At 35.0% G+C, this 22,972-nt stretch overlaps 1 protein-coding gene across 14 annotated transcripts in view; it reads left to right on the top strand.

Annotated features, from left to right (window-relative positions):
• BCAS3 (BCAS3 microtubule associated cell migration factor) overlaps positions 1-22,972 on the top strand; it is a 574,874-nt gene that overhangs the window by 231,518 nt on the left and 320,384 nt on the right. For all 14 annotated transcript variants that reach the window (XM_079905183.1, XM_079905184.1, XM_079905176.1 and 11 more), the window contains one exon: positions 5,549-5,699. In XM_079905183.1, coding sequence (XP_079761309.1) covers positions 5,549-5,699 — 151 coding nt within the window. The remainder of the gene's footprint in view (positions 1-5,548; positions 5,700-22,972) is intronic.

The following is a 22,972-nucleotide window of genomic DNA, read 5'->3' as shown; positions in this document are numbered from 1 at the left end:
CTCTCTATGTTTGCCTTTCTGAACCTTGTCATTGTTGACCATTTTATTTATTCTTTAATTAAAGCTATTTTTATAAATTGCTTACCACATAGTAAAATATGTCAGACACTTATGAATTCTTATGAAATATACCCAACTTATTTTACTCTTTCAGATGCACTGGGTTTCACAGGCTACACCATGAACACAGACACCAAGAATAAAAGCTCATAAATACTTGAGTGTTGCTTGACAATAAGATAGAAGGCTGCGAGGGATAGATGTGATGTACTTTGTATGCTCCCTTTAGGTGGTTTTATCTTGGTGAGCCAGCGAAGGGTTTTAAGTTATGGCTAACTAAACCACAAGATTTGGAGCTTCTCAGTGAAATCACTTCCTTTTTCTAGACTAAGCATCCTATCCGTAAAGTTCAGTGATCTCAAAATCTGTTCTGTTCCCTTGCTGAATAATTTAGGTACCTAAGTTCCTACTCCTCTGCCTCAATTGAAATATTCTTCTAAAACTGAAATATATTATCTTCCCATTGCTTTCCATTATAATTCTCTCCTAGTTAGAGATTTCTTACTATTGCTCACATCTGTGGCATCACTTTACATGCTCTCCTCTTCATGTTATCCTTATCCTCAGAATATTTCTACTCTTCTGCTCTTATCCATATTATACCCATCTTTCAAAGCCTAGGTTATGTCTCATCTGCTCTATGATCTCTTCTCCAAATAATTGATCCCGTGTGTACTTACCTTTAGTGCTAGGCAATTAGCACTTAATTATTCCTGTTTCATGCATATTAGACTGTAAGCTTTGTGACAGCGAAGAATGCAGTCCTCACAGTGTGTGATCTTAGGCTAAGGCACTCAACAAATATTTGACTGCTCATTGTGAAATGTGTGTGTTAAACATAGTCCTTGAATTTCATTAGCTTGTGACATATTTCGTGTTGCGGTCTGATTTCAGATCCAAATTAGATTCAGATCCAAACAATATTCAAAGAAATTAAAGGATACCTACATAAGTGGAAAGACATCCCATGTTCTTGGCTTGGTTGTGGTCTGATTTCAGATCCAAATTAGATTCAGATCCAAACAGTATTCAATGAAATTAAAGGATACCTACATAAGTGGAAAGACATCCAATGTTCTTGGCTTGGAAGAATTAATATTCTTAAGATGTCAGTGCTCCCTATACTGATCAACAGATTCAGTGCAATCCCTGTCAAAATCCCAGCTGGCATTTTTGCAGATAATGACAAAATATAGGTGGAAGCAGCAAGTTTTGTTGGATATAATGATCCATCAAAGAAGCGTAACAGACCACTGACTGTCTTAGAAAGAAAAGGAATTCAGCATGATTTTTCTGTTTTTTTTTCTATCTTAAGTTCCTCTGAAAAACCGTTATTTGCAGTGACAGAGATGCTTCACAGTCCTTATTCTTCCTGGAAAAAAGTGAATAAGTGTTATAGGAGTTTTGAAAGTATTGTCTTCAGTGAGTTCTGTATGTGTGTATTTGGGTAAGGGTTTATGTAATGGCTATTTTAGAAGTCATCCTGATATGGCAGAATTTCAAAACAATTTGGAAATGAAAAACAACAAACACACTGATCTAAATTTTCTAATTCCATGTGGCTTGTATCTGAAGAGGACATTGATAATGTAATCCCAACTTCTGTCTTTATATTTCATAACCTTCTCTCTGGGAGATGTGTAACTTATTTGAATTTTGTAGTGGTAGGCTTACAAGCTGGTGACATCAAATAATATAGAAATAGTAAATGTCCAAATGGGTGCTTCTGCTCTACAGTATAGTGTGTTCCCTTCTGCTATTCTCCTTTCTTTCTTTTCAGTGACTATATGTGTTTTCTATTTATTTTCAGATAGCAGTACAAATTGACATAACATGTCTGCTTAACAAAATTTAGCTTTAAGTTTGTCATTAGGCCAGGATATCATTAAATGGAAAAAGCAAAAGAGATCATGGATCCTGACTTGCCTCAGATTTCAAGTGTCAGAGTATTGAAGTAATAGACATTATAGGTACTATTTTGAGGACACTGGTTAAAAAACAAAAAAATTCAAAATGCGTATTTGTAAGGTTGTGGTAAATAAGTGTAAAATATAAAAGTTAAAAAGTTTTTAGATTAAATTTATTTATTTATTTATGGCTGTGTTGGGTCTTCGTTTCTGTGTGAGGGCTTTCTCCAGTTGCAGCAAGCAGGGACCACTCTTTATTGCAGTGCATGGGCCTTTCACTATCGTGGCCTCTCTTGTGGGGCACAGGCTCCAGATGCGCAGGCTCAGTAGTTGTGGCTCACGGGCCCAGTTGCTCCGCAGCATGTGGGATCTTCCCAGACCAGGGCTCGAACCCGTGTCCCCTGCATTGGCAGGCAGATTCCCAACCGCTGCGCCACCAGGGAAGCCCCTAGATTGAATTTTTGAAGCAAAAAATGTACAAAAGAAACAAATTCATAAAGTGGAATTTATGAAAAAATATTTTGCTTGTTAAAAGATCTGTAAGAGAAGAAAAAGACAAGTCGCAGCAGGGTAGAAAATATTTAAGAATCATGTATCTTATAAAAGGTTTATATCCAGAATATATAAAGAACTTTTGAAATATGGGAGTAAGATCCATAAATGATTTCTTACATTTATAGTCGTTAGATTTTCAGCAAGGGTACCAGGCCAGTCCATTGGTGTGGGAAAGAATATCTTTTCAACAAATGATGCTGGAACAAGTGGATATTCAACATTCAAAAGAATGAAGTTGAACCCCTACCTCACACCATCTATAAAAATTAATTCAAAATTGGTCAGAGAGGGCTTCCCTGGTGACGCAGTGGTTGAGAGTCCACCTGCCGATGCAGGGGACGCGGGTTTGTGCCCCGGTCCGGGAGGATCTCACATGCCACGGAGCGGCTGGGCCCGTGAGCCGTGGCCACTGGACCTGCGTGTCTGGAGCCTGTGCTCCACAATGGGAGGGGCCACAACAGTGAGAGGCCCATGTACCGCAAAAAAAAAAAAAAAAAAAAAAAAAAAAAATTGGTCAGAGACCTAAATGTTAGAGCTAAAAATATATAAAACTCTTAGAAGAAAACATAGCTCTAAATCTTTGTGTCCTTGGACTGGGCAGTGGTTTCTTAGATATGACAACAAAAGAATAAGCAACTAAAGAAAATATAAAGAGTTCATCAAAATTAAAAACTTTTATGTTTCAAAGCATACCATGAAGAAAGTGAAAGATGACACATGGAATGGGAGAAAATATTTATAAATCATGTATTTGATAAGGGACTTACATTCTGAGAATATAATTAGCTGTTACAACTGAACAATAAAAAGATAACTCAATTTTGGGTAAACATTTTGGATAGACATTTCTCCAAAGAAGGTATACAAATTACCAAAATGCACATGAAAAAGATGTTTAACATCATTAGTCATTAGTAAAATGCAAATCAAAAATACAGTGAGATACCACTTCACACCCACTAGGATAGATAAAATAAAAAAGATAGACCATAACAAATATTGTTGAGGATGTGGAGAATTTGGAGCGTTCATACACTGGTGCAGCCACAGTTTAGCAGTTCCTCAAAAGGTTAAATATAGGCCCAACAGTTCCACTGCTAGGTGTATATACCCAAGAAAATTGAAAGCACAAGTCCACATAAAAACCTGTGCACTAATGTTCATAGAATCATTATTCATAGTAGCCTGTTAAAACAACCCAAATAGTCATCAACTGGTATAAATGTGGTATATCCATACATTGGAATATTACTCAACCAGTTAAAGGACTGAACTATTGATACTTGGTAACATGGATGAACCTTGAAAACATAATAAGTGAAAGAAACACTCACAAAAGGCTACACTGTATGATTTCATTTATATGTAACATCCAGAATAGGCAAATCTACGGAAACAGAAAAGATTCCTGTATCAAAAGCCGATGGGTGGGGCAAAGGAAGAGTGACTACTAATGGGTATGGGCTTTCTTTTTGGGTGATGAAAATGTTCTGAAATTAGATAGTGATCATAGTATATGATTCTACTCTGTAGAATATACTAAACACCATGGAATTGTACATTTTAAAAGGGTGAATTTTATGGTATATGAATTATATCTCAGCAAAAATATTAACCCAGTTTTTAAAATTGGCAAAAGCTTTACATAGGTACTTTACCAAAGAAAATATATGGATGACAAATAAGTACATGAACAATAACAACAACAAGCTAAACATTTTTGACCATTAGAGAAATCCAAATAAAAGCCAGAATAGCTAAAATCAAAAAGAGTAACAATACCAAATTCTGGTGTGGATGCAGAAGAACTGGAACTGTCATACTTTGCTGGTGGGAGTATGAAATCAGCTACTTTGTCAAATTGTTTGGCATTTTCTCATAACCTTAAACATACAATTATTATGTCTATGCAAACATTCATTTACTATGATCAGCAACTCCATTCCTAGATTATTTATATGTTTTTTAAAAACTTACATTCATACAAAAACCTGTTCAAAAATGTTTATAGCAGCTCTATTTGTAATAACTAAAAGTTGGAAACAAGTCAAATGTCCTTTCTCCAATGACTGGGTAAACAAACTGAAGTACTTCCATACAATGTGATCATACTCAGGAATAAAAAGGAAAGAATTGATACATGTAGGAAAATGTAGAGTGGATGAATCTCAGATGCTTATTGGCAAGTGAAAGAAGCAAGACAATACTGTACATACTTTGTGATTTCATTTATAGGATGTTCCGGAAAATGCAAAGCCATGGAGAGGGAGAAAAGATAAGTGCATGAGAGGAATTTGGCTTATTGGTGAGAGCAGAGTAATTACTCTCACTGCAGATCGGATTTTATTTCACAGAGCTTGTTTTTCCTGGTTGTTAATGAGCCATAATGCCTATTCTTTTTTTTTTTTTTGGTATTAATACCATCATAAAATAAAGGGTTGATTTATGTTTTTTAATTTTATGGTGGGGAGTGGTACATTTTGGGAGTAAGGCAATGTTTTTGCCTATTGACTTTTGTCAGTCTCACCCTATGTCTACTGTGGTGCATTCTATGGATACACATCCTTATGACTCATGTTTCTTCTGCTCTCTGAGCCTTTGCAGGTCGCCATGGCTGGAATATTCTCCCCACTTACTCTCAAGCTTGTTTAGGGAAATGTTCCATGCTTCCTCTAGACTAATTTAGATCTTGCCATTTTATTTTCTTTTACTATCCTATATTTCTTTATAGCACCATAAAATTATAATTAAGTTTTATACCAATTATTTGTATAACCATGTAACATCTATCCAATTCTGTATCCTCCAATCCTCCATCCTCAAACACTACAGTCTCTGTTTATAATCAATGCACATTTGGTATTACCAGAGTCCTTTGTTTTTCTTCCATCCATATAGCCATGATTCTTTTAGAATCCCTTCTGCCTTTAATAACTTTCTTAAAAGATTAGTGGAGTCAGTGCAAATCCTATCAGAGAAGGAAACTTCGCTTGGTGATGCTTTTCTTTTCTTTTTTCTCTTTGTAGGGAAACTCAACAGCCAAGACTCCTACAATAATTTTGCCAACAACAACCCTGGCAACCCCCGGCTTTCTCCTCTCCCCAGCCTGATGGTATTGATGCCTCTTGCACAAATCAAGCAGCCAATGACATTGGGAACCATCACCAAACGAACAGGGTAAGGCCTCAGGCTTGATGCTTTTTTAGTAGCTGTTTTAGAGGATTAAATACACAAAAATAAAACATACTTTTTCTTTGGGTGGTTTTGATTATGTTCTTCATTTACAGCCCACATGAGACTTAATGGCAGCAGATTAAATACAAAATATAGAACGTACACAAACACATTCATACATAGCCATGTACACACACATTCACAGGAAAAACAAAGCAGTGACAAGTTGTGAAAACTAGTATTGGCTAATAAAAACCAGATCCATTTACTCAGGCTTATAGTTGCTGCCTTGTGGCTTTGTCTGAAAGTAGTGCAGTTGCATTTTCTTGCTTTTGTGGACATGATCTGGATTTATAATGACCCCCAAATTTTGACTGACACCAATACTAGGGAGAGAACTTAATATGACAACCATGTTTCTAATACTTTAAAAAAAAATCATCTACATTGAGGTACAATTTACATATAATAATCTATTGTTAGTATCAGGACAATGTGATATTATGGATAGTTTTCAAAATCCAGAGTCCTAGGGTTTAGGCTTTACTCAGATTGGTCCTTAACATCCTCAGAGACTCTTGATGACTCACTTGATATCTTTGTGCTTATTTTAGCTATTTAAAAATTTTTCAAATTCCTACCTGTTAGGAATATAAAATTATCACTTCTTTGGGTTCCTGAAAATAAAGTGCTGTGTCTAAGATATAAGATTATTAGATATTCAATTGTATAACAACTGTGAAACTCCATTATGTTCCCCAAAATATATATGTCTATAGCCAAATTACCTATTTTCATCAATAAGCAATCCTGAGGTTTAGCCTAATTTGAAATGGAACAACTGTCTTAAAATTCTGTATTTGGTAGTCAAGAGAAAACTCCATCTTGGCTTCAAATAGTCTTCAAGGTCTTTCCAATAAGAGGAATAGACTTAATTATGTGGCTGCTGTATCATTATGTTTTAATATTGTTGTGCTAGGTGGTGAAGTGTTTACAGAAGCTGCTTTTGTAAGAAGAAATACTCATTCTCCAGGATGAGGCCTTTTAGCTCCAGATTTCACCATTACACTGAAATTGATCCTCTACATAGTGGAGTTGTGTTTGCCTATAAATTCCTGTTTCTGAATGCAGAAATTGAGGTTGTGGTGTATTAAGGGAAAAATACAGCAAACCGAGCTCCCAAATCAGACATCTTATGATACATATCATTTGCCTGTATTTTTAAAAATTGATATCAGCTTTTTAACTCTTCATTAGTAGTGTAATTTAAATAGAATTTTTACCTCCCTTTCCTCTTATTTAGTTTCTTTATTTTAAAATAAGTTAAATAAGAGTGGCTATGGATAGTAAAGGGGTTATGAACTTATATTTACAGGTGGCTCATTGTTTTCTTTGTGTAATGATACATTTCTGGGATGTAGAATCAAATAAAAATGAGACTAAATCTTGAATCATAATCTTAAAAGTTATTTTTTCACTCACAGAAGTCAGTCAGTACATAAATATACCTTCTTGATCCAACCCAGCATTGTAGAATTCTACGAAGTGTTTGTCAGTCTTTCCTGAATCTAAGAATCTAACCTCAAAATTGTTCCTCTTGATTTTAATTTTACCACTAAGATCCTAAATGAAGTTCTATGCCTGAAATCACGTGATCTTAGAGTTTAATTCAAAATATTTGTGGGGAGGTTGAAAAGTGAGTTTACTTCTATATATATTTGAAACTTTCCATAATAAAAAGATAAACTGTATCACACACTCTTTCACTGTCTCTCTTGCTACTCTTTCTCTCTGTCTTTAGTTGGGTAGAAACTATTAATCATCTGGTGTCTTCCTGTACTACCATACTTTATGAACTTAGATAACTTCTGTGTTTCCTTTTCTTGTTAAAAACTTGGTCACAGGGCTTCCCTGGTGGCGCAGTGGTTGAGAGTCTGCCTGCCGATGCAGGGGACGCGGGTTCGTGCCCCGGTCTGGGAGGATCCCACATGCCACGGAGTGGCTGGGCCAGTGAGCCATGGTTGCAGAGCCTGCGCGTCCGGAGCCTGTGCTCCGCAGCAGGAGAGGCAAAAAAAAAAAAAACTTGGTCACAATTCCTAGATTTTCAGAGCACGTGTATTATGTTCCCTTATATTCTAGACAGTTTAATAATTATTTATTAATGAATTAAGTGATAGGAATTTGAATTGTGTGCTTTGAAATTAATATTAGTTCAAGATACATGTATCTTATTAGTTACTGGGCTTTTTTTTTTTAACATCTTTATTAGAGTATAATTGCTTTACAATGGTGTGTTAGTTTCAGCTTTATAACAAAGTGAATCAGCTATACATATACATATATCCCCATATCTCCTCCCTCTTTACTGGGCTTTTTATCTCAGATCTCATACCATTTTATTTTTTCCAAATTTTTGAATTCTTTTTGGCATGTCCCCTATCTTGGAGTGTTTAGAAGGAATAATTACTGCTTGTCCCACAGTGACAAGCTTGGGTTTAAAATTTTAAACATTTTGATAGAGATTCATTCAAACTTACCAAAAAAAGTTACAAGACCAGTAAAAGGAATTCCTGTATACCCACATTTCCCAAATGTTAGCAGTTTAACATATTTGCCTTATCATTTATCTTTTCTCACTCGGCACACACATACACACATGCACACACACATCCACCAAAAGCTCATTTTATTAGTATTTTTTTCTTCTATATGGTTGTTTTCTGTAATGAATTCTCTACTATGGCAGAGCTTTAGTGCTCCATAAATTACCCCACCCACTCTTCTTTTTTTCCCTCCCCTCCTACTATTCTTTTTTCCCCTTCCTATTAACAAAGATTACAGTGACCAAAAACACCTTGATGATAGTATTCATAACTTATGCTTGCCTATGGCTAGGTTACAAGACTTAATACCCTTAAGCCATTTTCTGAAGGGTTTGTTGATTATATTTAGAAATTGCTATTGTGACTTTACTTATAATTCTTATAGTACTACTGTAAGTCACCCAAACATTTGGTCATAGAATTTTTAGAATATAGTTTGTGGTTTATTATCTTAACATTTAGCATTTTCATTGAAATACATGTATTTTGCCTAACCAAAAGTAATATTTTTGGGGGGAGAGTAAGATATATTCCCTAAATTTCCATTTTTGACATATGCTGAGATTTGAAGCACATCCCAGATATTTTTATATCATTAGATTTCTCCCATTAGATAGTAAGGTTATATTTATGTCATTTTTATTAAGAAAACAAATTTTTTTTTACTGTGACCAGTTCGCAAGCTGCCCTTAGCTCACTTGCGTTATTTCCATTGAATTTTATATATTCACTGAGAATTTTGATTGCCACATTAAGGTCACCAGAGTGAGGAGCAAACAGGCTTTTAATTTTCCAGGTCATTGTGGAAATCCTGATTTACTCTGTGCTTCAGTGAAATGCCTTTCCTAACATTTTAAAGATAAAATTAACAGAAGTATTTGACATGAATTATGTAGAAAGAGAACACAGAGCTGACTCATTTATAGACATGTAAGTTCAAATATACCTGATAATATATCTAGTAAAATATATATTATTTGTTCCATGTCCTAGATATTTGGCATAATGGCATGAAATAAACATTAAAAATCATATCTCTAGCATAGAGATTTCCAAGGATTGCTTAGGATCCTATATTTAAATAACCAAATGTAGATGGAAGCCTTAACTCAGACCTTCAGGGGATAGACGTGTACTTACCGTGTTTCATGTCTGCCCTCTTATTTTTGGAAATATAGATCCCTGAAAGCCTGTGCGGTGTCAGGGACCATCTGTCTTATTCGAAGACATTTGCAAGGCCAGTAGAACTACAAATGGCAAAAGACAGATGTATTTGCACCTTCACATTCTGTACCTTGAAGCAGCACTGGGAGGAAATAAGGCCTGTTTTGGCAACAGCTGTTGCTTAACCCGATTGTAGTACACACTGGTGAAGGCAAAAGACGTGCTAAGAATCTTTTGGTTTAACAGTCACTCATTCAAACAAAACCCATTTCTTCCAGTCTGAGACTGGAGGATTGGAAGGACCTCCATCATGTTTTTATCATGTGTGAATAAGTGTAGTTTTCATCTATTAAAAGTGAAACTGGGTGCTAAGGGATTGCTCATTGTTTTGGAGTGTAAAGTTTTTGTAGTAGGGATTTACTAAGCAATAGTCCATAGATGTTTGGTTGCGTTAATTTTTAATGCTTCCTATGTAAAAACTTACTAAATAGATAATTTTCATCAATATGCTTAATTTTTTGTACATCAAATCTAAAATTATTAACATATACACATCATTTTGTGGGCACAAGCAGGGAACAGTACATTTCAAAAAGTGCTCAGGGGACTTCCTTGGTGGTGCAGTGGTTAAGAATCCACCTGCCAATGCAGGGGACATGGGTTCGAGAGCCAACACAGCCATACATACATACATAAATATAAATAAATATTTACTTAATTAATAAAAAGAACAGTATATGTGGAATGTGCAAAAAAAGAGTGGTCAGAGTAATTTCATGGGAATAAAAATATAGAAATTGGGAATGAAGTTACTTCCTTGCCCTTAACTAGCTGAGGTTTTTGGTGAAGTAAACCTGGTATGACTTGTTGTCTTTCGTAGGTTTCCTTTTTCTTAAATCGAGCAGCTTTTTGCTCCTTCTTCCCTCCCCCCCATTTTTGTATTTATTCATTTCTGTGTGAGCAATTCGAGCTAGGTATTAGGAACTTTTGGCCTGACCCTGTAGAAGTAGATAATGTAGTAAAAGAATACTGACTTAGGAGTCTGAAGCTCTGGTTTCACATCTTGGTTGTCCTAGGTAAATTTCTTCATCTGAAAAATGAAAGTTTGTATGTATGGATTATTATCTGTCATACTTACAGTGTATGAATTCCCACCAGGTGTTTGATCCTGTTACCTACTTTCTAAGCCTCATTCATTGCTGTGCCCTAGGCCAGTGCTTCGCAAGAGCTCCATTTAGAAGACATAGATGATTATTCTTATTTAGAAATGGAAGCATTTAATAGCATTTATTTGATTATCTGTAATTGAAATTTGTAGACTAAATCTGCCGTCAGAGCTTGCTAAGTGAATAAATGACATTGGCATATAGTCCTTGAGGAAGGTCTATTCCTCCTAATTCAGTTAGGTCTGCCTTGGCTTATTTAGATGCTTTGACCTGAGCCCCAAATGTTATAGGTGAAGTTCTAAGAGTTAAATGGGTAAGATTTGGAGAAAGATTCCCCAGATACAGTAGCAAATGGTAATTCTCCACCTCCCAGCCCTGTCTTATCTATGTGTTATTTCTTTTTTTTTTTTTTTTTTTTTTTTTTTTGGTGGCACGCGGTCCTCTCACTGTTGTGGCCTCTCCCGTTGTGGAGCGCAGGCTCAGCGGCCATGGCCCACGGGCCCAGCCGCTCCGCGGCATATGGGATCCTCCCGGACCGGGGCAGGAACCCGTGTCCCCTGCATCAGCAGGCGGACTCTCAACCACTGTGCCACCAGGGAAGCCCTATGTGTTATTTCTTGATAGCTAAGCTGTGTATGTTTGGTTCCAGATATAAAGTAATTGATAATGTATTTTCATTAGGGTGGATATGTCTACATGTGCAATATACATGTATAGTTTGAGTTTTCAGTTTTTGTACTAAATCAGTAGAATCCTTAAACCACTCCATAGTTTGTTCCCTTTTACCATAAATCTGTGGATTTGGGGGGGATGGGAGCGGTGAGGGGATTAAGTCTCCTATATACTGTAATACAAGTCAGTAAGCATTACTTTCTATAGAAATTTGACAATCTGTGTGTACTATTCTAGTCTCTCTTCTGCCACATCTGGCAGAATTTGAGCATTAGTGTTTTTCTAATGAAAATCTTGACCTTGTAATTTAAATTTGCATGTTGAACGTACCTCAGATTAGACAATTTATCTGTATATTTCAGCTTGAATTTGCCTTCAGATCAATAATTTGAGAGCCAGTAATGCCATAGTTCTCTGTAGTAGTGAGTGGTTAAAATTAAATTAATGAAAAATTTAAAGTAATACTTGAAAATGATGTGAGGACTGATCTGCTTGCATCCACGTAGGAAATGTGTGTCTATCAAAGATGCTGCTTAACAGGGGGCATAGAGAGTGTAGCAGAGTCATTAGGGTTCCTGGAATATTTTGTTAGAGAATACGGCTTTACTTTACAATTTACACATAATGTTGTATAGCCCTTTCTCTGTTCATTATGTTTAATATTTATATGGGCTCTTTCTGATGTCTGTTAAGTGATAGTGCTTGAATTCTCATAGGGCATGATCAATTGGAAAATAGGACTTTCAGAGATTTTTTTAGTTTCCATAACTCTGAAGATGATGAAATCTAATCATTATTAATGCCTTTCAGCACTAGAGTCAAGTTATAAAAGATTTTACCATGTTCAAATCAAATCTAGATTTACTTTTCCCTTACATATAAAAAAAAAGTCTTCACATTTGTCTTGTTTTTAGCTAGTAAGACCAAAGCTTTTGTGGTACTGTGTGGCCTTTGAAAAACTGAATCAGAGTTTAAAGAGTTACATAGCATTAATGATTTGATATAAAGCACAATTCCTAACTGTCTTCTGACAGTCTCCAGAAGAAACCGTTTGAGAGCCAAAGGCAAAGTCACTCTGTGCTGGACTAGCATTTCTGTATTTTTAGTCTCTTGGCCAGCCCTGATGTTTTTCAATCAGAATTCAGCTTAAAAAGGACATAATCATGACTTAAGTGGATAGGTTTTATATGGATTGTTCAACCTGCTGAAACTTAATAGTGTTTGGAAAACACACAAATTCTTAATACCTGAATATGATAATTTGAGTTGCATTTGTTAATTCAGACCATTTAAATTCCCTATACACTCTCACTCACACGCTCTCTTCCTCCTTTGAGTCACGCCCTGTAAAACTACAGCTGCGGGATTTTGGAGAGGAGCGGAAAGTCATAGGTGAAGACAGCTGGATCATGGACTGGGCCTTTGTGACTTTATATTTTCATTCTTTCCCTACTGAGGAAAGATGAAGCGGGCACATTTCAAAAGAACAGCTGACACCACCCATGCAAAGTCAGTAGTTACGTCAGTCCCTCTAATTCGTTGGAGTTTGTGGCTCTTCTTTTACATGTATGTGGCAGAGGTCCAGTTTGTCGGAACGAGTAAGAAGCGGGTGAGTACAGATTGGGACCATGCCAAATGTACGTGCTGAAGCGGGTCCTCACCCTGCTTCCCCAACCCCTGTTTTCTCCTTGAGCTGCGTCAGCCTGTAGATCCTTATTTGGCTAAAGAAGGATGGCTTGTAACTCACACAACCGAGTTATGTTGTGAACAGTGAGGACTGTGTTGTCTTTAAACTTGACCACACTGCTGTTTAGTGCAGGCCTGTTTGCTACAGTGTCTGGAGGGTTAACAGTGCATTTTGAGATTGTGGGGTTGTAGAAATCTTGTTGGGAACATGCTGCTACTGTCCGGGAAGGAAAATCTAGGATATTTAAAAAAAAAAAAAAAAAAAAACACCAAAAACTTGTGTTTAATTTGTTTGGCTAAGATGTTTCTTTTTTATATATAAGGAAATTTAAAGTTGGAAAAAGGTATTTACTAGCTCTGTAGGTGGGAACATCAGCTGGTCTTTCGAAATGTAGAAACTTAATTTTGTTTCATTTTTGTTTGATTTTGGGGGTCAATCAGAAGCCTTTTAAGTCATAAAGGATTAAGATAAAACTTTCAAATTCTTTACAGTGAATCAGTTGTATTCTGATATTTGGAATGAGGTGGGAGACTGTCTAGCTTCTATGCAATATATGCTAAAGAGCAACTCATGCCCAGACGTTCCAGACAAGTGCTTCTGTCAGAATCGTTTGAACTATTTGATTAATTCAGGTGTCTGCCTAAGGAAGAAAATGAAAGGGAGTTGGGTAGTATGTGCCAACAATAACTTCTTCATTTTGGTGGTATTTGTGGGCATACGGAAACGTGTTGAACTTTCCATTTTCTGATCCTTTTTTTATGGCGTCACGGTGCTGTTGAGACATTGGAGTCTTCACGTGGTCACACTTATTTAAAATGGTGTTTCTCAAAGTTCCGGGTGAGCTCCAGTAACATTTTGTTTCTGATGTAATTAGTGAATCATGAAATCAAGACAAGGGGATCATGGCTAACTTTTTTTTCATTAATGAAATAGAATATAATAGAATGTAATTTCGCTACTGGTTCTGCAAACTAACAGCCTTGGCATTATCTAGGAGCTTGTTAGAAATATAGAATCCAAGGCCCCACTCAGACCTACCTACCCTGTCATTATATGCAACAATCTTCACTGTAACTAAATCCCAACATTAATGTTTACAAAACGTTGAAATAGAGAATAATAAAGTTGATTACACACCAAAAAAACCCACATTCATTAAATTGTTTCAATTTGCGTGTGTTCATGTACATACCAGCTTACACGTTAATACATTTGTCTCTCAGTATCCAAAGGGGGTTGGTTCCCACCCCGTGCCAAAATCGTGGATGCTCAAGTTCCTTATATGAAATGGCTTAGTATTTGCATATAACCTACACACATCTACCCATATATTTTAAATCATTTCTAAATTGTAAATAGTTGCTGGTGCACAGCAAGTTTTGCGTTTTGGAACTTTCTTTTTTTTTTGATCTATAGTTGTTTGTGGATGTGGGCCCTATGGATATGGAGGGCCAACTGTATATTTCTGTGGGTCATAGTCAAAAAATTTTTGAAATACATTGTTTTAGATGTGGATGATGACATCTGAATGATGACATTTCTCTGATTGTGGTCTTATCATTAACTGTGGGAGAGATTTCCTTGCTTTGTATTGACATCATCTCTAAAGTTTTCTTTTCCAATATTTCTGTCTTCCAACTCACTCTTTCTTCTAATAGTATCTTGCTTTTCTGTTCCCTTTTTCATATCTTCTGTTCTTCAGTCCTCAGAATTGTACTCAGTTTTGTGAATATGCTCAGTTCACTGGGAGATTGGTGCTAATAAGCATGATTTTTCTTTTTTAATGTTCCTAGCACCAAAGTTGAAGAAGAAAATTACCAAGTTATGCAGTGCTCTTTCCTTCTCAGTTTATTATGTCTTCCTTCCAAATGTCAGATGCAACAGCAATATTTTGTTCTGTGTGCAAATATGCATAGCATGTCTTAAATGCTGTGAACAGAATATTAAGAAGTATGTGTAACATTGAAGTCTGCCTTTGTATCCCCAGCCGTATTTAAAGCAAGCAGTTGTAGCTTTAGTTTCCTGTATTCCAACCTAGCCCAGTGTAGGCCAGATAGAGGAAGCTAACCTCTTCTATCATTATTAAGAGTAATGCTAATTTCCTGGAATGTGACCCTAAAATGGAAGTAAATCATACCACAGACTTGGTTTTAGTGTTAGCTCCTTTGACCAGCAATATGCAGTTCAACTTACTGTAATTAAGCAGCTTAGAAAATATGTACTTTCTTTCTGTGGCTCTGAGACTACAACTGGTGAACAGCAAACAATGCTTATCAAATTTTTATTGAGTCCCCTTTCGCTAGTTTTAAACATTTCGTGTCACACAACCACACATCTATCGCTACTGGTCCCACTCTTTTCTCCATCCAATTATTCCATTTAACTTGTACTTTGTTTTAAAGGGCCTCTGAAGTGGATTTTATTTTATTTTACCTTAGGAACCCTACAGGGGTGCTCCAGAAAAGGGGGAGAAATAGAGCATTTTGAAATCTCTAACCCTATGAAAATTAAGGGCCTTGTTACTGCACATCATTCTATTTATTGGTTATATCAGACTTGTTAGTATCTATGGCAGGATTGCAAACGATTACTAATTTTTAAAGTTATTTTATCCATACTCTTTAACAGTATAATAAACATGTATTTGTTAATGTTACATGAGTTTTCCTCTAATTTTTTGTGCATTTTCCCCCCTTTTCCATGAAGGCCTTATCTGTTTGGAGCGGGGTGTTTTTCCATAAAAGCTCCATGGTGAGTCCCAGTTCAGTCCAGCATGCCTAATTCATTTGCTGTACTCTCAGAAAGTAACTCTGTTTTGTACTTTGTTTTCAGTTGCATGGCCTGATCACAGATAGATGCACCGAATTACTGAGTAATTTGTAGATGGGATGTGAATGTTGGTGTTTAAGCTTTCAAAGATTAGTTTTCTTGGTTTCACTTCATTTCTTGAAAAGTCACATAAAAATCATAGATTAATATTTAAAAAAATAGAAATTAGAAGAATTCTCATAATAATGCTAGTATATGTCATAAGACAAAGGCTAACACCCAAGTTTAAAGCTTTGAGTATTTTAGTGATAGAAATTCCCTACATGACATGCTGAACATTTGCAGACAAGATTTATTTTGAAATGTAAATATATTTAAGGTATACTAAAAATACCCTATAAATTTTTACTGCATTTTATTTGGTGCCAAAGGAACAAGAGTCAGTTCTGTTTTGAGTAGTTTAGGTAGTTATGGAGCTACATGAGGAAATTTGTATTTCATATAAAACCTCCTACGTAACTTATTATTTCGAGTTATTAGCACCTCCCCACCATAACTTATTTAGTAAACTCTTATGTAAGACTGCATAAAATACAACTTTTGTCAGTCTTAGACATGGTGATCATAGAAAAGAAACAGTATGTTTAATACTTTTATGTAAAGGTATGAAATAGAATATATTTAGAACCTGGTATAATATGTTTAGCACAATAGTTAAGAGTCAGGGGACTTCCCTGGTGGTCCAGTGGTTAAGACTTCACCTTCCAGTGCAGGGGGTGCAGGTTCGATCCCTGGTCGGGAAGCTAAGATCCCACATGCCTCGTGGCCAAAATACCAAAACATAAAACAGAATATTGTAACAAATTCAATAAAGACTTTAAAAATGGTCCACATCAAAAAAAACTTAAAAAAAAAAAAAAAAAAAAGAGGGCTCCAGAATCAGACTGCCTAGGTCTTAAATCCCAGCTTACACACTTACTGCCTATATGATCTTGGGCAATTTTCTAAAACCTCTCTTTATCTTAGTTTCCTTATCTCCATTAAATGGAGTTACCAGTAGCACCTACCTCATAGATTTATTATGAGGAGTTAATGAACCGACAATATAAATTGCTTAGAACAGTGCCTGGCACATAATAAGAGCTCAGTAAATGCTCGCTGCTACTGCTATGATTTCTTTTCTGCTTTAAGGGGAAAATTCCATTTTTGAAAAGTAGTTTCTTTAAGTTAGATCATGGTTTTGTTTTTCGTTTTTGTTTTTGTCTGTTTTGCTTTTAAGAGTGAGTGAGCCCAAAAAGAAGTTTTGGTTAATGTAAGTTATATCAATTTTATAAATTTAGTCAGAATACATGTATGTGCAGCTCTCATAACTGCTCCTGGGACTTGCTCATACTGTCCCATTATACTAGGAGAAAACCTTCCAATCATTTTTCTCTTGGACAAAAAGAAACTTAAAAATTTGACACAAACTAATTTCAGTGTTCATATGCCACAGGAACATCTGAAAATTTCATTGTCATATTAGAATAGGGTGATAAATCATCATAAAAATTTCCTCTTTGAAATGCAGCATCAAAATTAGGATATAGATTGTGAAACTATTGTAAACAAAATCAGGGTATACAGGAATAAAAATTCCCTGAAAGTCAACCTTCATTCTTTGTGTTAACCGGATTTCTTCCAAAACAAATAAAATACATGGATCTTACTCAGGAGCTCGTAGTGAACAGTTGATTTTTAAATGCCAGATTCAACATATGACAACATTTCTTTGTAGACTCAATTTAGAATTAAATTCCATCTTCGGATAAATTTCTCATTCTAAGTACAAAGAAAAAAGTTTTAGTATGTTAATAAAGATTGAAGTTTTAGCGTAGAAGTAAAGATAGAATGACGAACATTGTATGTGAAATAAGAAAAGCCCATGCCTTCAACAGCTTATGTGCTCCTCAAATTTAAGCAAAAGTACTTGTCAACCAGAAATGATTTGAGGTTGAAACAAGATTAAAAGAGCCAGATTAAAGAAAGGGATATATGAAATATAGTAGACTTTTAAATCATTGCTTGTCTTTTAGAAGACTGCTTTGTGGTTTGTTTGATGCCATCGTTAGCTCACAAGAAACTCGTTTTTAGTCACTTATACTAGCCTAAAAGAGCCTCCTTTAAAATACGTTCCTTTACTGGTGGTGCATGTTTTTCCCATTAAGATCTTAATGAAACCTCAAATTAAGGCAGCAAAATGAATATAAATTTGACAACTTCTTCCATGTTGTTTATAAGAGCTTCTTTGTTTTAAGAGTTTTTACTATTTTTTCATGCTATTTAGCATTCAACCTGAGAATGTTTTTATTTACTGTTTTGAAATAAAACATTATGCTAAATAAAGTTATTTATTTCATCAGGTTATAGGACTTCCAATATAGGATAATATTTGTATTTTGGAAGAATATGAAAATTTTATAGTTCCTCTTAAAATGTTATGTAAGTTTCATACAAATTTTTTTATAAATTTTCATTTGAAACATTTATATTTAGCTAAGATTTTACTTTTGTTTGATCACAGTTTCTACTAATTCTTCATTCTTTGATAAACTGTTTTAATTATTTAAATTCAGGCAGTTTCAGATGAGTCAGTTTATAATAATATCTTTTCCTTTGACAACCAAATAAGCTTGTTGGAAAGTTAACTATGCAGACCATCTTCGACACTTTAGCCATTTTCTACATTCTGGAGATTATGTATTCTCTAAGATTTATGAATTTAAATAATGGCATAAAATGGTGTAAGAATCACACACATGATACAGTTTTTAATGCAGAAATTTTAAGAGAAATAGCCATTGTGAAATTTTAAAAATGAATTTTGCTTTCAATATTACAAATAAGTAACAAGTTTTTATCGAGCTCCTAGTTGGCATGTAGTATCATGTTTAAACTATTGCTATTTTTGATTTTCTTAGCAAAAGAAAAAATATATGCACAACAGTGTAGACAAGAGGTAGTCCATTTGAATATATCTTTGTAGTGTATAAGGTTAATTTTAAAGAAGAGTTAAAACTTACATGTCAAATTATGTTTAAAGTTTTAATTAGCACCGAGTCTTCAATCTGTTTATAAATAGCTAATTTAAATTAATCTTGTTATTCTGAGAATATTGAAAAAAATAATATAATTTCCTTTTTAGAAGCAAAGACTTATATGGAGAGGAGAATCTTATCTGGCAGGTTTACAGAAATCTCATATCTTTAAGAATAATTTGTGATAGAATAATTTTAGATATATTATCAATATCTTTTTTAAAAATAAATACTTTCATTTTCCCTCTTAGTTTTTATTTTAGAATACACAGTTGAGAATGAGAGAAAACTGCTGAATTCCTTTTGAAAGCCCAGTCATAGTGAGGAGCATAAAGAAAAGTTTTTCTTCCTTAACACAAAGACGTAATACCACTTGTAATTCTTACATCAATATTGTGTCTAAGATTTAAACTGAAATATTGACTGTACCCTTATGTTTTAGAGAAGGAAAGAAAACGGTGCTTCTATCTCAGTTTAGCTCTTTTCCATGCTTGTGTCCTAAACAAGGCACTGGACCTCATTGTTGCTTTTCATGCCATCCACAGATTCACCACTTGTATCCTATTTTATAGAACATAGTAAAATTATCCAGATAGACATAATTTTGCTATAATTTTAAAGCCGATATCATTAGAGTTTTGCTTTTTTTTTTTTTTTCTTTTCTGTTTGCAGTAGAGTGTGGAGGAAAAGAAAACAGGCAAGAGAAATTCAATATGTTTCTCTGACTGAATTATATAATACAGAAAAAGCCAATGGGTAACTTCAATAGTCTTCGTAAATATTTTTAAAGATGTCATCATGTTAATGTCCGTAGAACATCTGATGGCATTAAAAATGATTCTCATTCTATGGTTAGATGGTTAGGTCTCCCAGAAGAAATGACAAAATGTTAAACTCCTGAGTTTTAATTCAGCACCTTATTTGCTGTTGTTTTTTTCATCGTACATTAATTTTACTTTTGATTATGTTGTCTCTTGTCTCAAGTTTAGTAAATGTGATGTTTTCTGATGTGGTGAAGGTTGAATTCATTCCATAGTTCTTTATGTTTTGCTCACAAGTTAAGGCAAATTTTTCTTTTAATTTTTGAACATGGGGTTATGTATGGCTCAGGAGGGTAAAGAGCAGGAGTTCTCAGTGGAAAGGAGTCCACCAGCACTATCAGTATGTTTTGTACTCATTTATAACCACAACACAATTGAATTTCTGGACCCCCATATACATTGAAAATTTTTATTTTTTATATCAATTATTAATTTAATAAATTAATAAACACCCAGAGGTATTCGTTTATACTTGCAAATGTCTTGTAATAGGATTTATTGTCTCTTTCAGAGGATAAAGGGAGATATTGAGAGGAAGAAAGAAAAAAAGGCTAGTACTGGAATGCTTTCCTAAAATGGTTGGGTCACCAGTCTATAAGTGAGCATGATTTGCAAGGCTAGCACTTTTCTCTTTTGTTCCTTTCACGTATGTATCATTTTTCAATGTTTTATCTTTCTGCCGACAAAAGGTGATTTTGCAATAGAAATATTCTGGGTCATTGTGGAAAAAGTTCAGTTCTGCTTCCACCCAACATTCCTGGTCTTGGTCTTTTAAAATTTTAGGATAAAGGGCAAATTGAATCAATGTTAAATTTTCTCCCTTTGGGTATTTTGTATAGAAAATACTTTAATAATAATAATCTTTTCTTTAGATTATTTCTCCTTTTTATTTTTCTGAAAATCTTGTACACATAGCACATATTTTAAATTTCTATTTTGCTTAAATACCACAGTCATTCCAAAGGTAGGTTGATGATAGAAATAACTTGTTATGAATATGTTCACCAAATATGCTAAATACCCAATACACAGCACTGTGTCATGCAGGAGGTAGCAAGTTATTTTCAGGGATAAAAACCTTTTAACTACTTATTAAACACAAACTTGTACTAATGTGATTTATGAAGGCCCTATCAGAAGAACAAGAAGAAATAATGAAGTATAAGAATAAAAATGAACATTTTTTCATAATTTTAAGAATACTTTTAACCTAAGATACTTATTCTCTGCAGGAGATAATGAGTTTATGTAAATTGATACTGTGTTGGTGCTTTTCAGTTGTGTGTTCAGAAGCTGAGTTATGTATAACATTAAAGAAGCCTAAAAGACTTTAGCTTTTGACATTAACTGATTAGACTGTAAGCTAATAAACATACAAAATATATATATTTGCTTGGCTAAAGACTAAATTGATTATTATATTACAAAGGTAGCTAAGTGGCCCAGTAGCAACTTTTAAAATCTATTTAGGATGCATTCCGTAGATGCACCATAGACTCTCTTAAGAAGTGGCATGCTACTTGTTTTCTGTCTTGTTGCTTTTACCACATGATTTAAAAACAAAAACAAAAATAGCATTCATTAATTTGCAAAGAACTTTGAACTCGTACATTTTGTGGGATCATTGTTGCTTGATGGTGATTCTAGTAAAAACATAGTCACACAGTTGAAACACCTTTCAAAAAATTTTGGAATGTTTTTTTCCTCTCTCCTCTGCCTTCCAGCCTCCAAAAACTGACCAATGGAAGTTAAAAGATGCTAGTTACAGGAACTTACAGCATTTCAGTGATGGAAATAAAGGCTTTGAAGCAAAATTTACATTCTAAGGTAGTACAACAGAGAGCATCATAACCAGAAAGAACAATTCTGGTGCCGGTTACCCAGAAACCAAGGGAAGGTGCTTGTTTGTTCAGGTGTAGGTGGAGGGGAGTCTTCTCTTCTGTTGGTTTTGCAAAGGTTATTGCAGCTGTGGCAAATGCAGCAAGGAAAACGTGAAATTGTTGGTAGAAACAGATACATTTTCTTACAGAAACTTAAAAATAAAAAAACTGTCATTTTATTCCCTATCAGTGGAAGTCTGACTGTGACTAGTGTTGGTGATTTAGGCATGGATGTGATTTTTATGGGTAATAACTTGTTGTGTTTAAGAAATGTTAATGATGGAAAGACGAGGCCTTTGCATATACGGCAATGTGCATTACATGAATTTGGTCAAAGGCAGAGAGACCAAGCAGAGTGGTTTCTGATCCAGACTTTTTGCTTTCCCTACAAGGAAGACATCAAAACAGAAGGCTCAGGAAATAAAATATGTGAGAGACTATTTCAGGTGTCATAACACCTGGAAAATGAGATTGCCGAAGTGAAGTCTGATTTTTTGAAAATTAGTTGAAGGCTGTGTGCTATACAGGAGATAGCGTTGAGTTCTGTGATACGGGAATTCACAGCGCTTTCTACACGTTACCTAATACAGTGGTTCGTAAACCTGAACGTGTGCCAGAATCTCCTGGAGGGCTATTAAAAACACAGATTGTCATGCCCCACCTCCAGAGCGAGGTGTGGCCTGATGAATATTTGCATGTCTAAGAGGTTCTCAGTGCTACTAGCCAGGGACCACACTTTGAGAACAAATAAAATGCTGTAAACCGTAAAATAACCCTAAGAGGTAGGCATTGCTGTCTTTCTGTTTTATATATTTTATATATTAGTTGTCTGAGCACTGAGAGGTTAAATAACCTAATCAAAATTCACACAGATAAAAAAGTGGCAGCACTGGGATTCGGATTTGTGTTTCCACCTGACTCCAAAACCCAGTCTTTCTCTGTCTAACCGTACTTCATTAAAAGATAAAGAGATAAAGGATAGTGAGCAAACGAAGGTAGAAATAATGTTATTTGACATTGGAGACTGACTAGCAGCGGCGAAACATTATTCTTGTGCTCCGACTGGGCTGTGATCTTGACCAGTGTACAGTGGGGCTATTTCCTGGTCTACGAGTCAGAGACAATAATACACCATTTCTCTAAGGTGCCTGACAAAATTGCTAAGGAACTTTGGGGCAGTCTTTGACAAATTGGGAGAGAAGAGAGATATAGGATTTGCAAGAAGATGAAAGGTTGATATCAGAAGTCAATGGTATTAGAAGCTGAAAGCTGATTTGGGGAAAACAAAGAGGACAGCAAGTACTTTTTTATGGTAATTATGTGAAGTAGCAGGAGTTACTTAATGTGTCTTCAAACATAGGAGAAGCAGAATAAAAATTGACCTATCATCTTCACAAATCCACAAAGAAAAAATAAACAAGAAATAGGAAGATCAGT

This window comes from Stenella coeruleoalba (assembly GCF_951394435.1).
Source record: "Stenella coeruleoalba genome assembly, chromosome: 19".
Lineage (NCBI taxonomy): Eukaryota > Metazoa > Chordata > Mammalia > Artiodactyla > Delphinidae > Stenella > Stenella coeruleoalba.
Note: the sequence above shows the minus strand (reverse complement) of the source record. Positions and strands in the feature narration are given on the sequence as shown.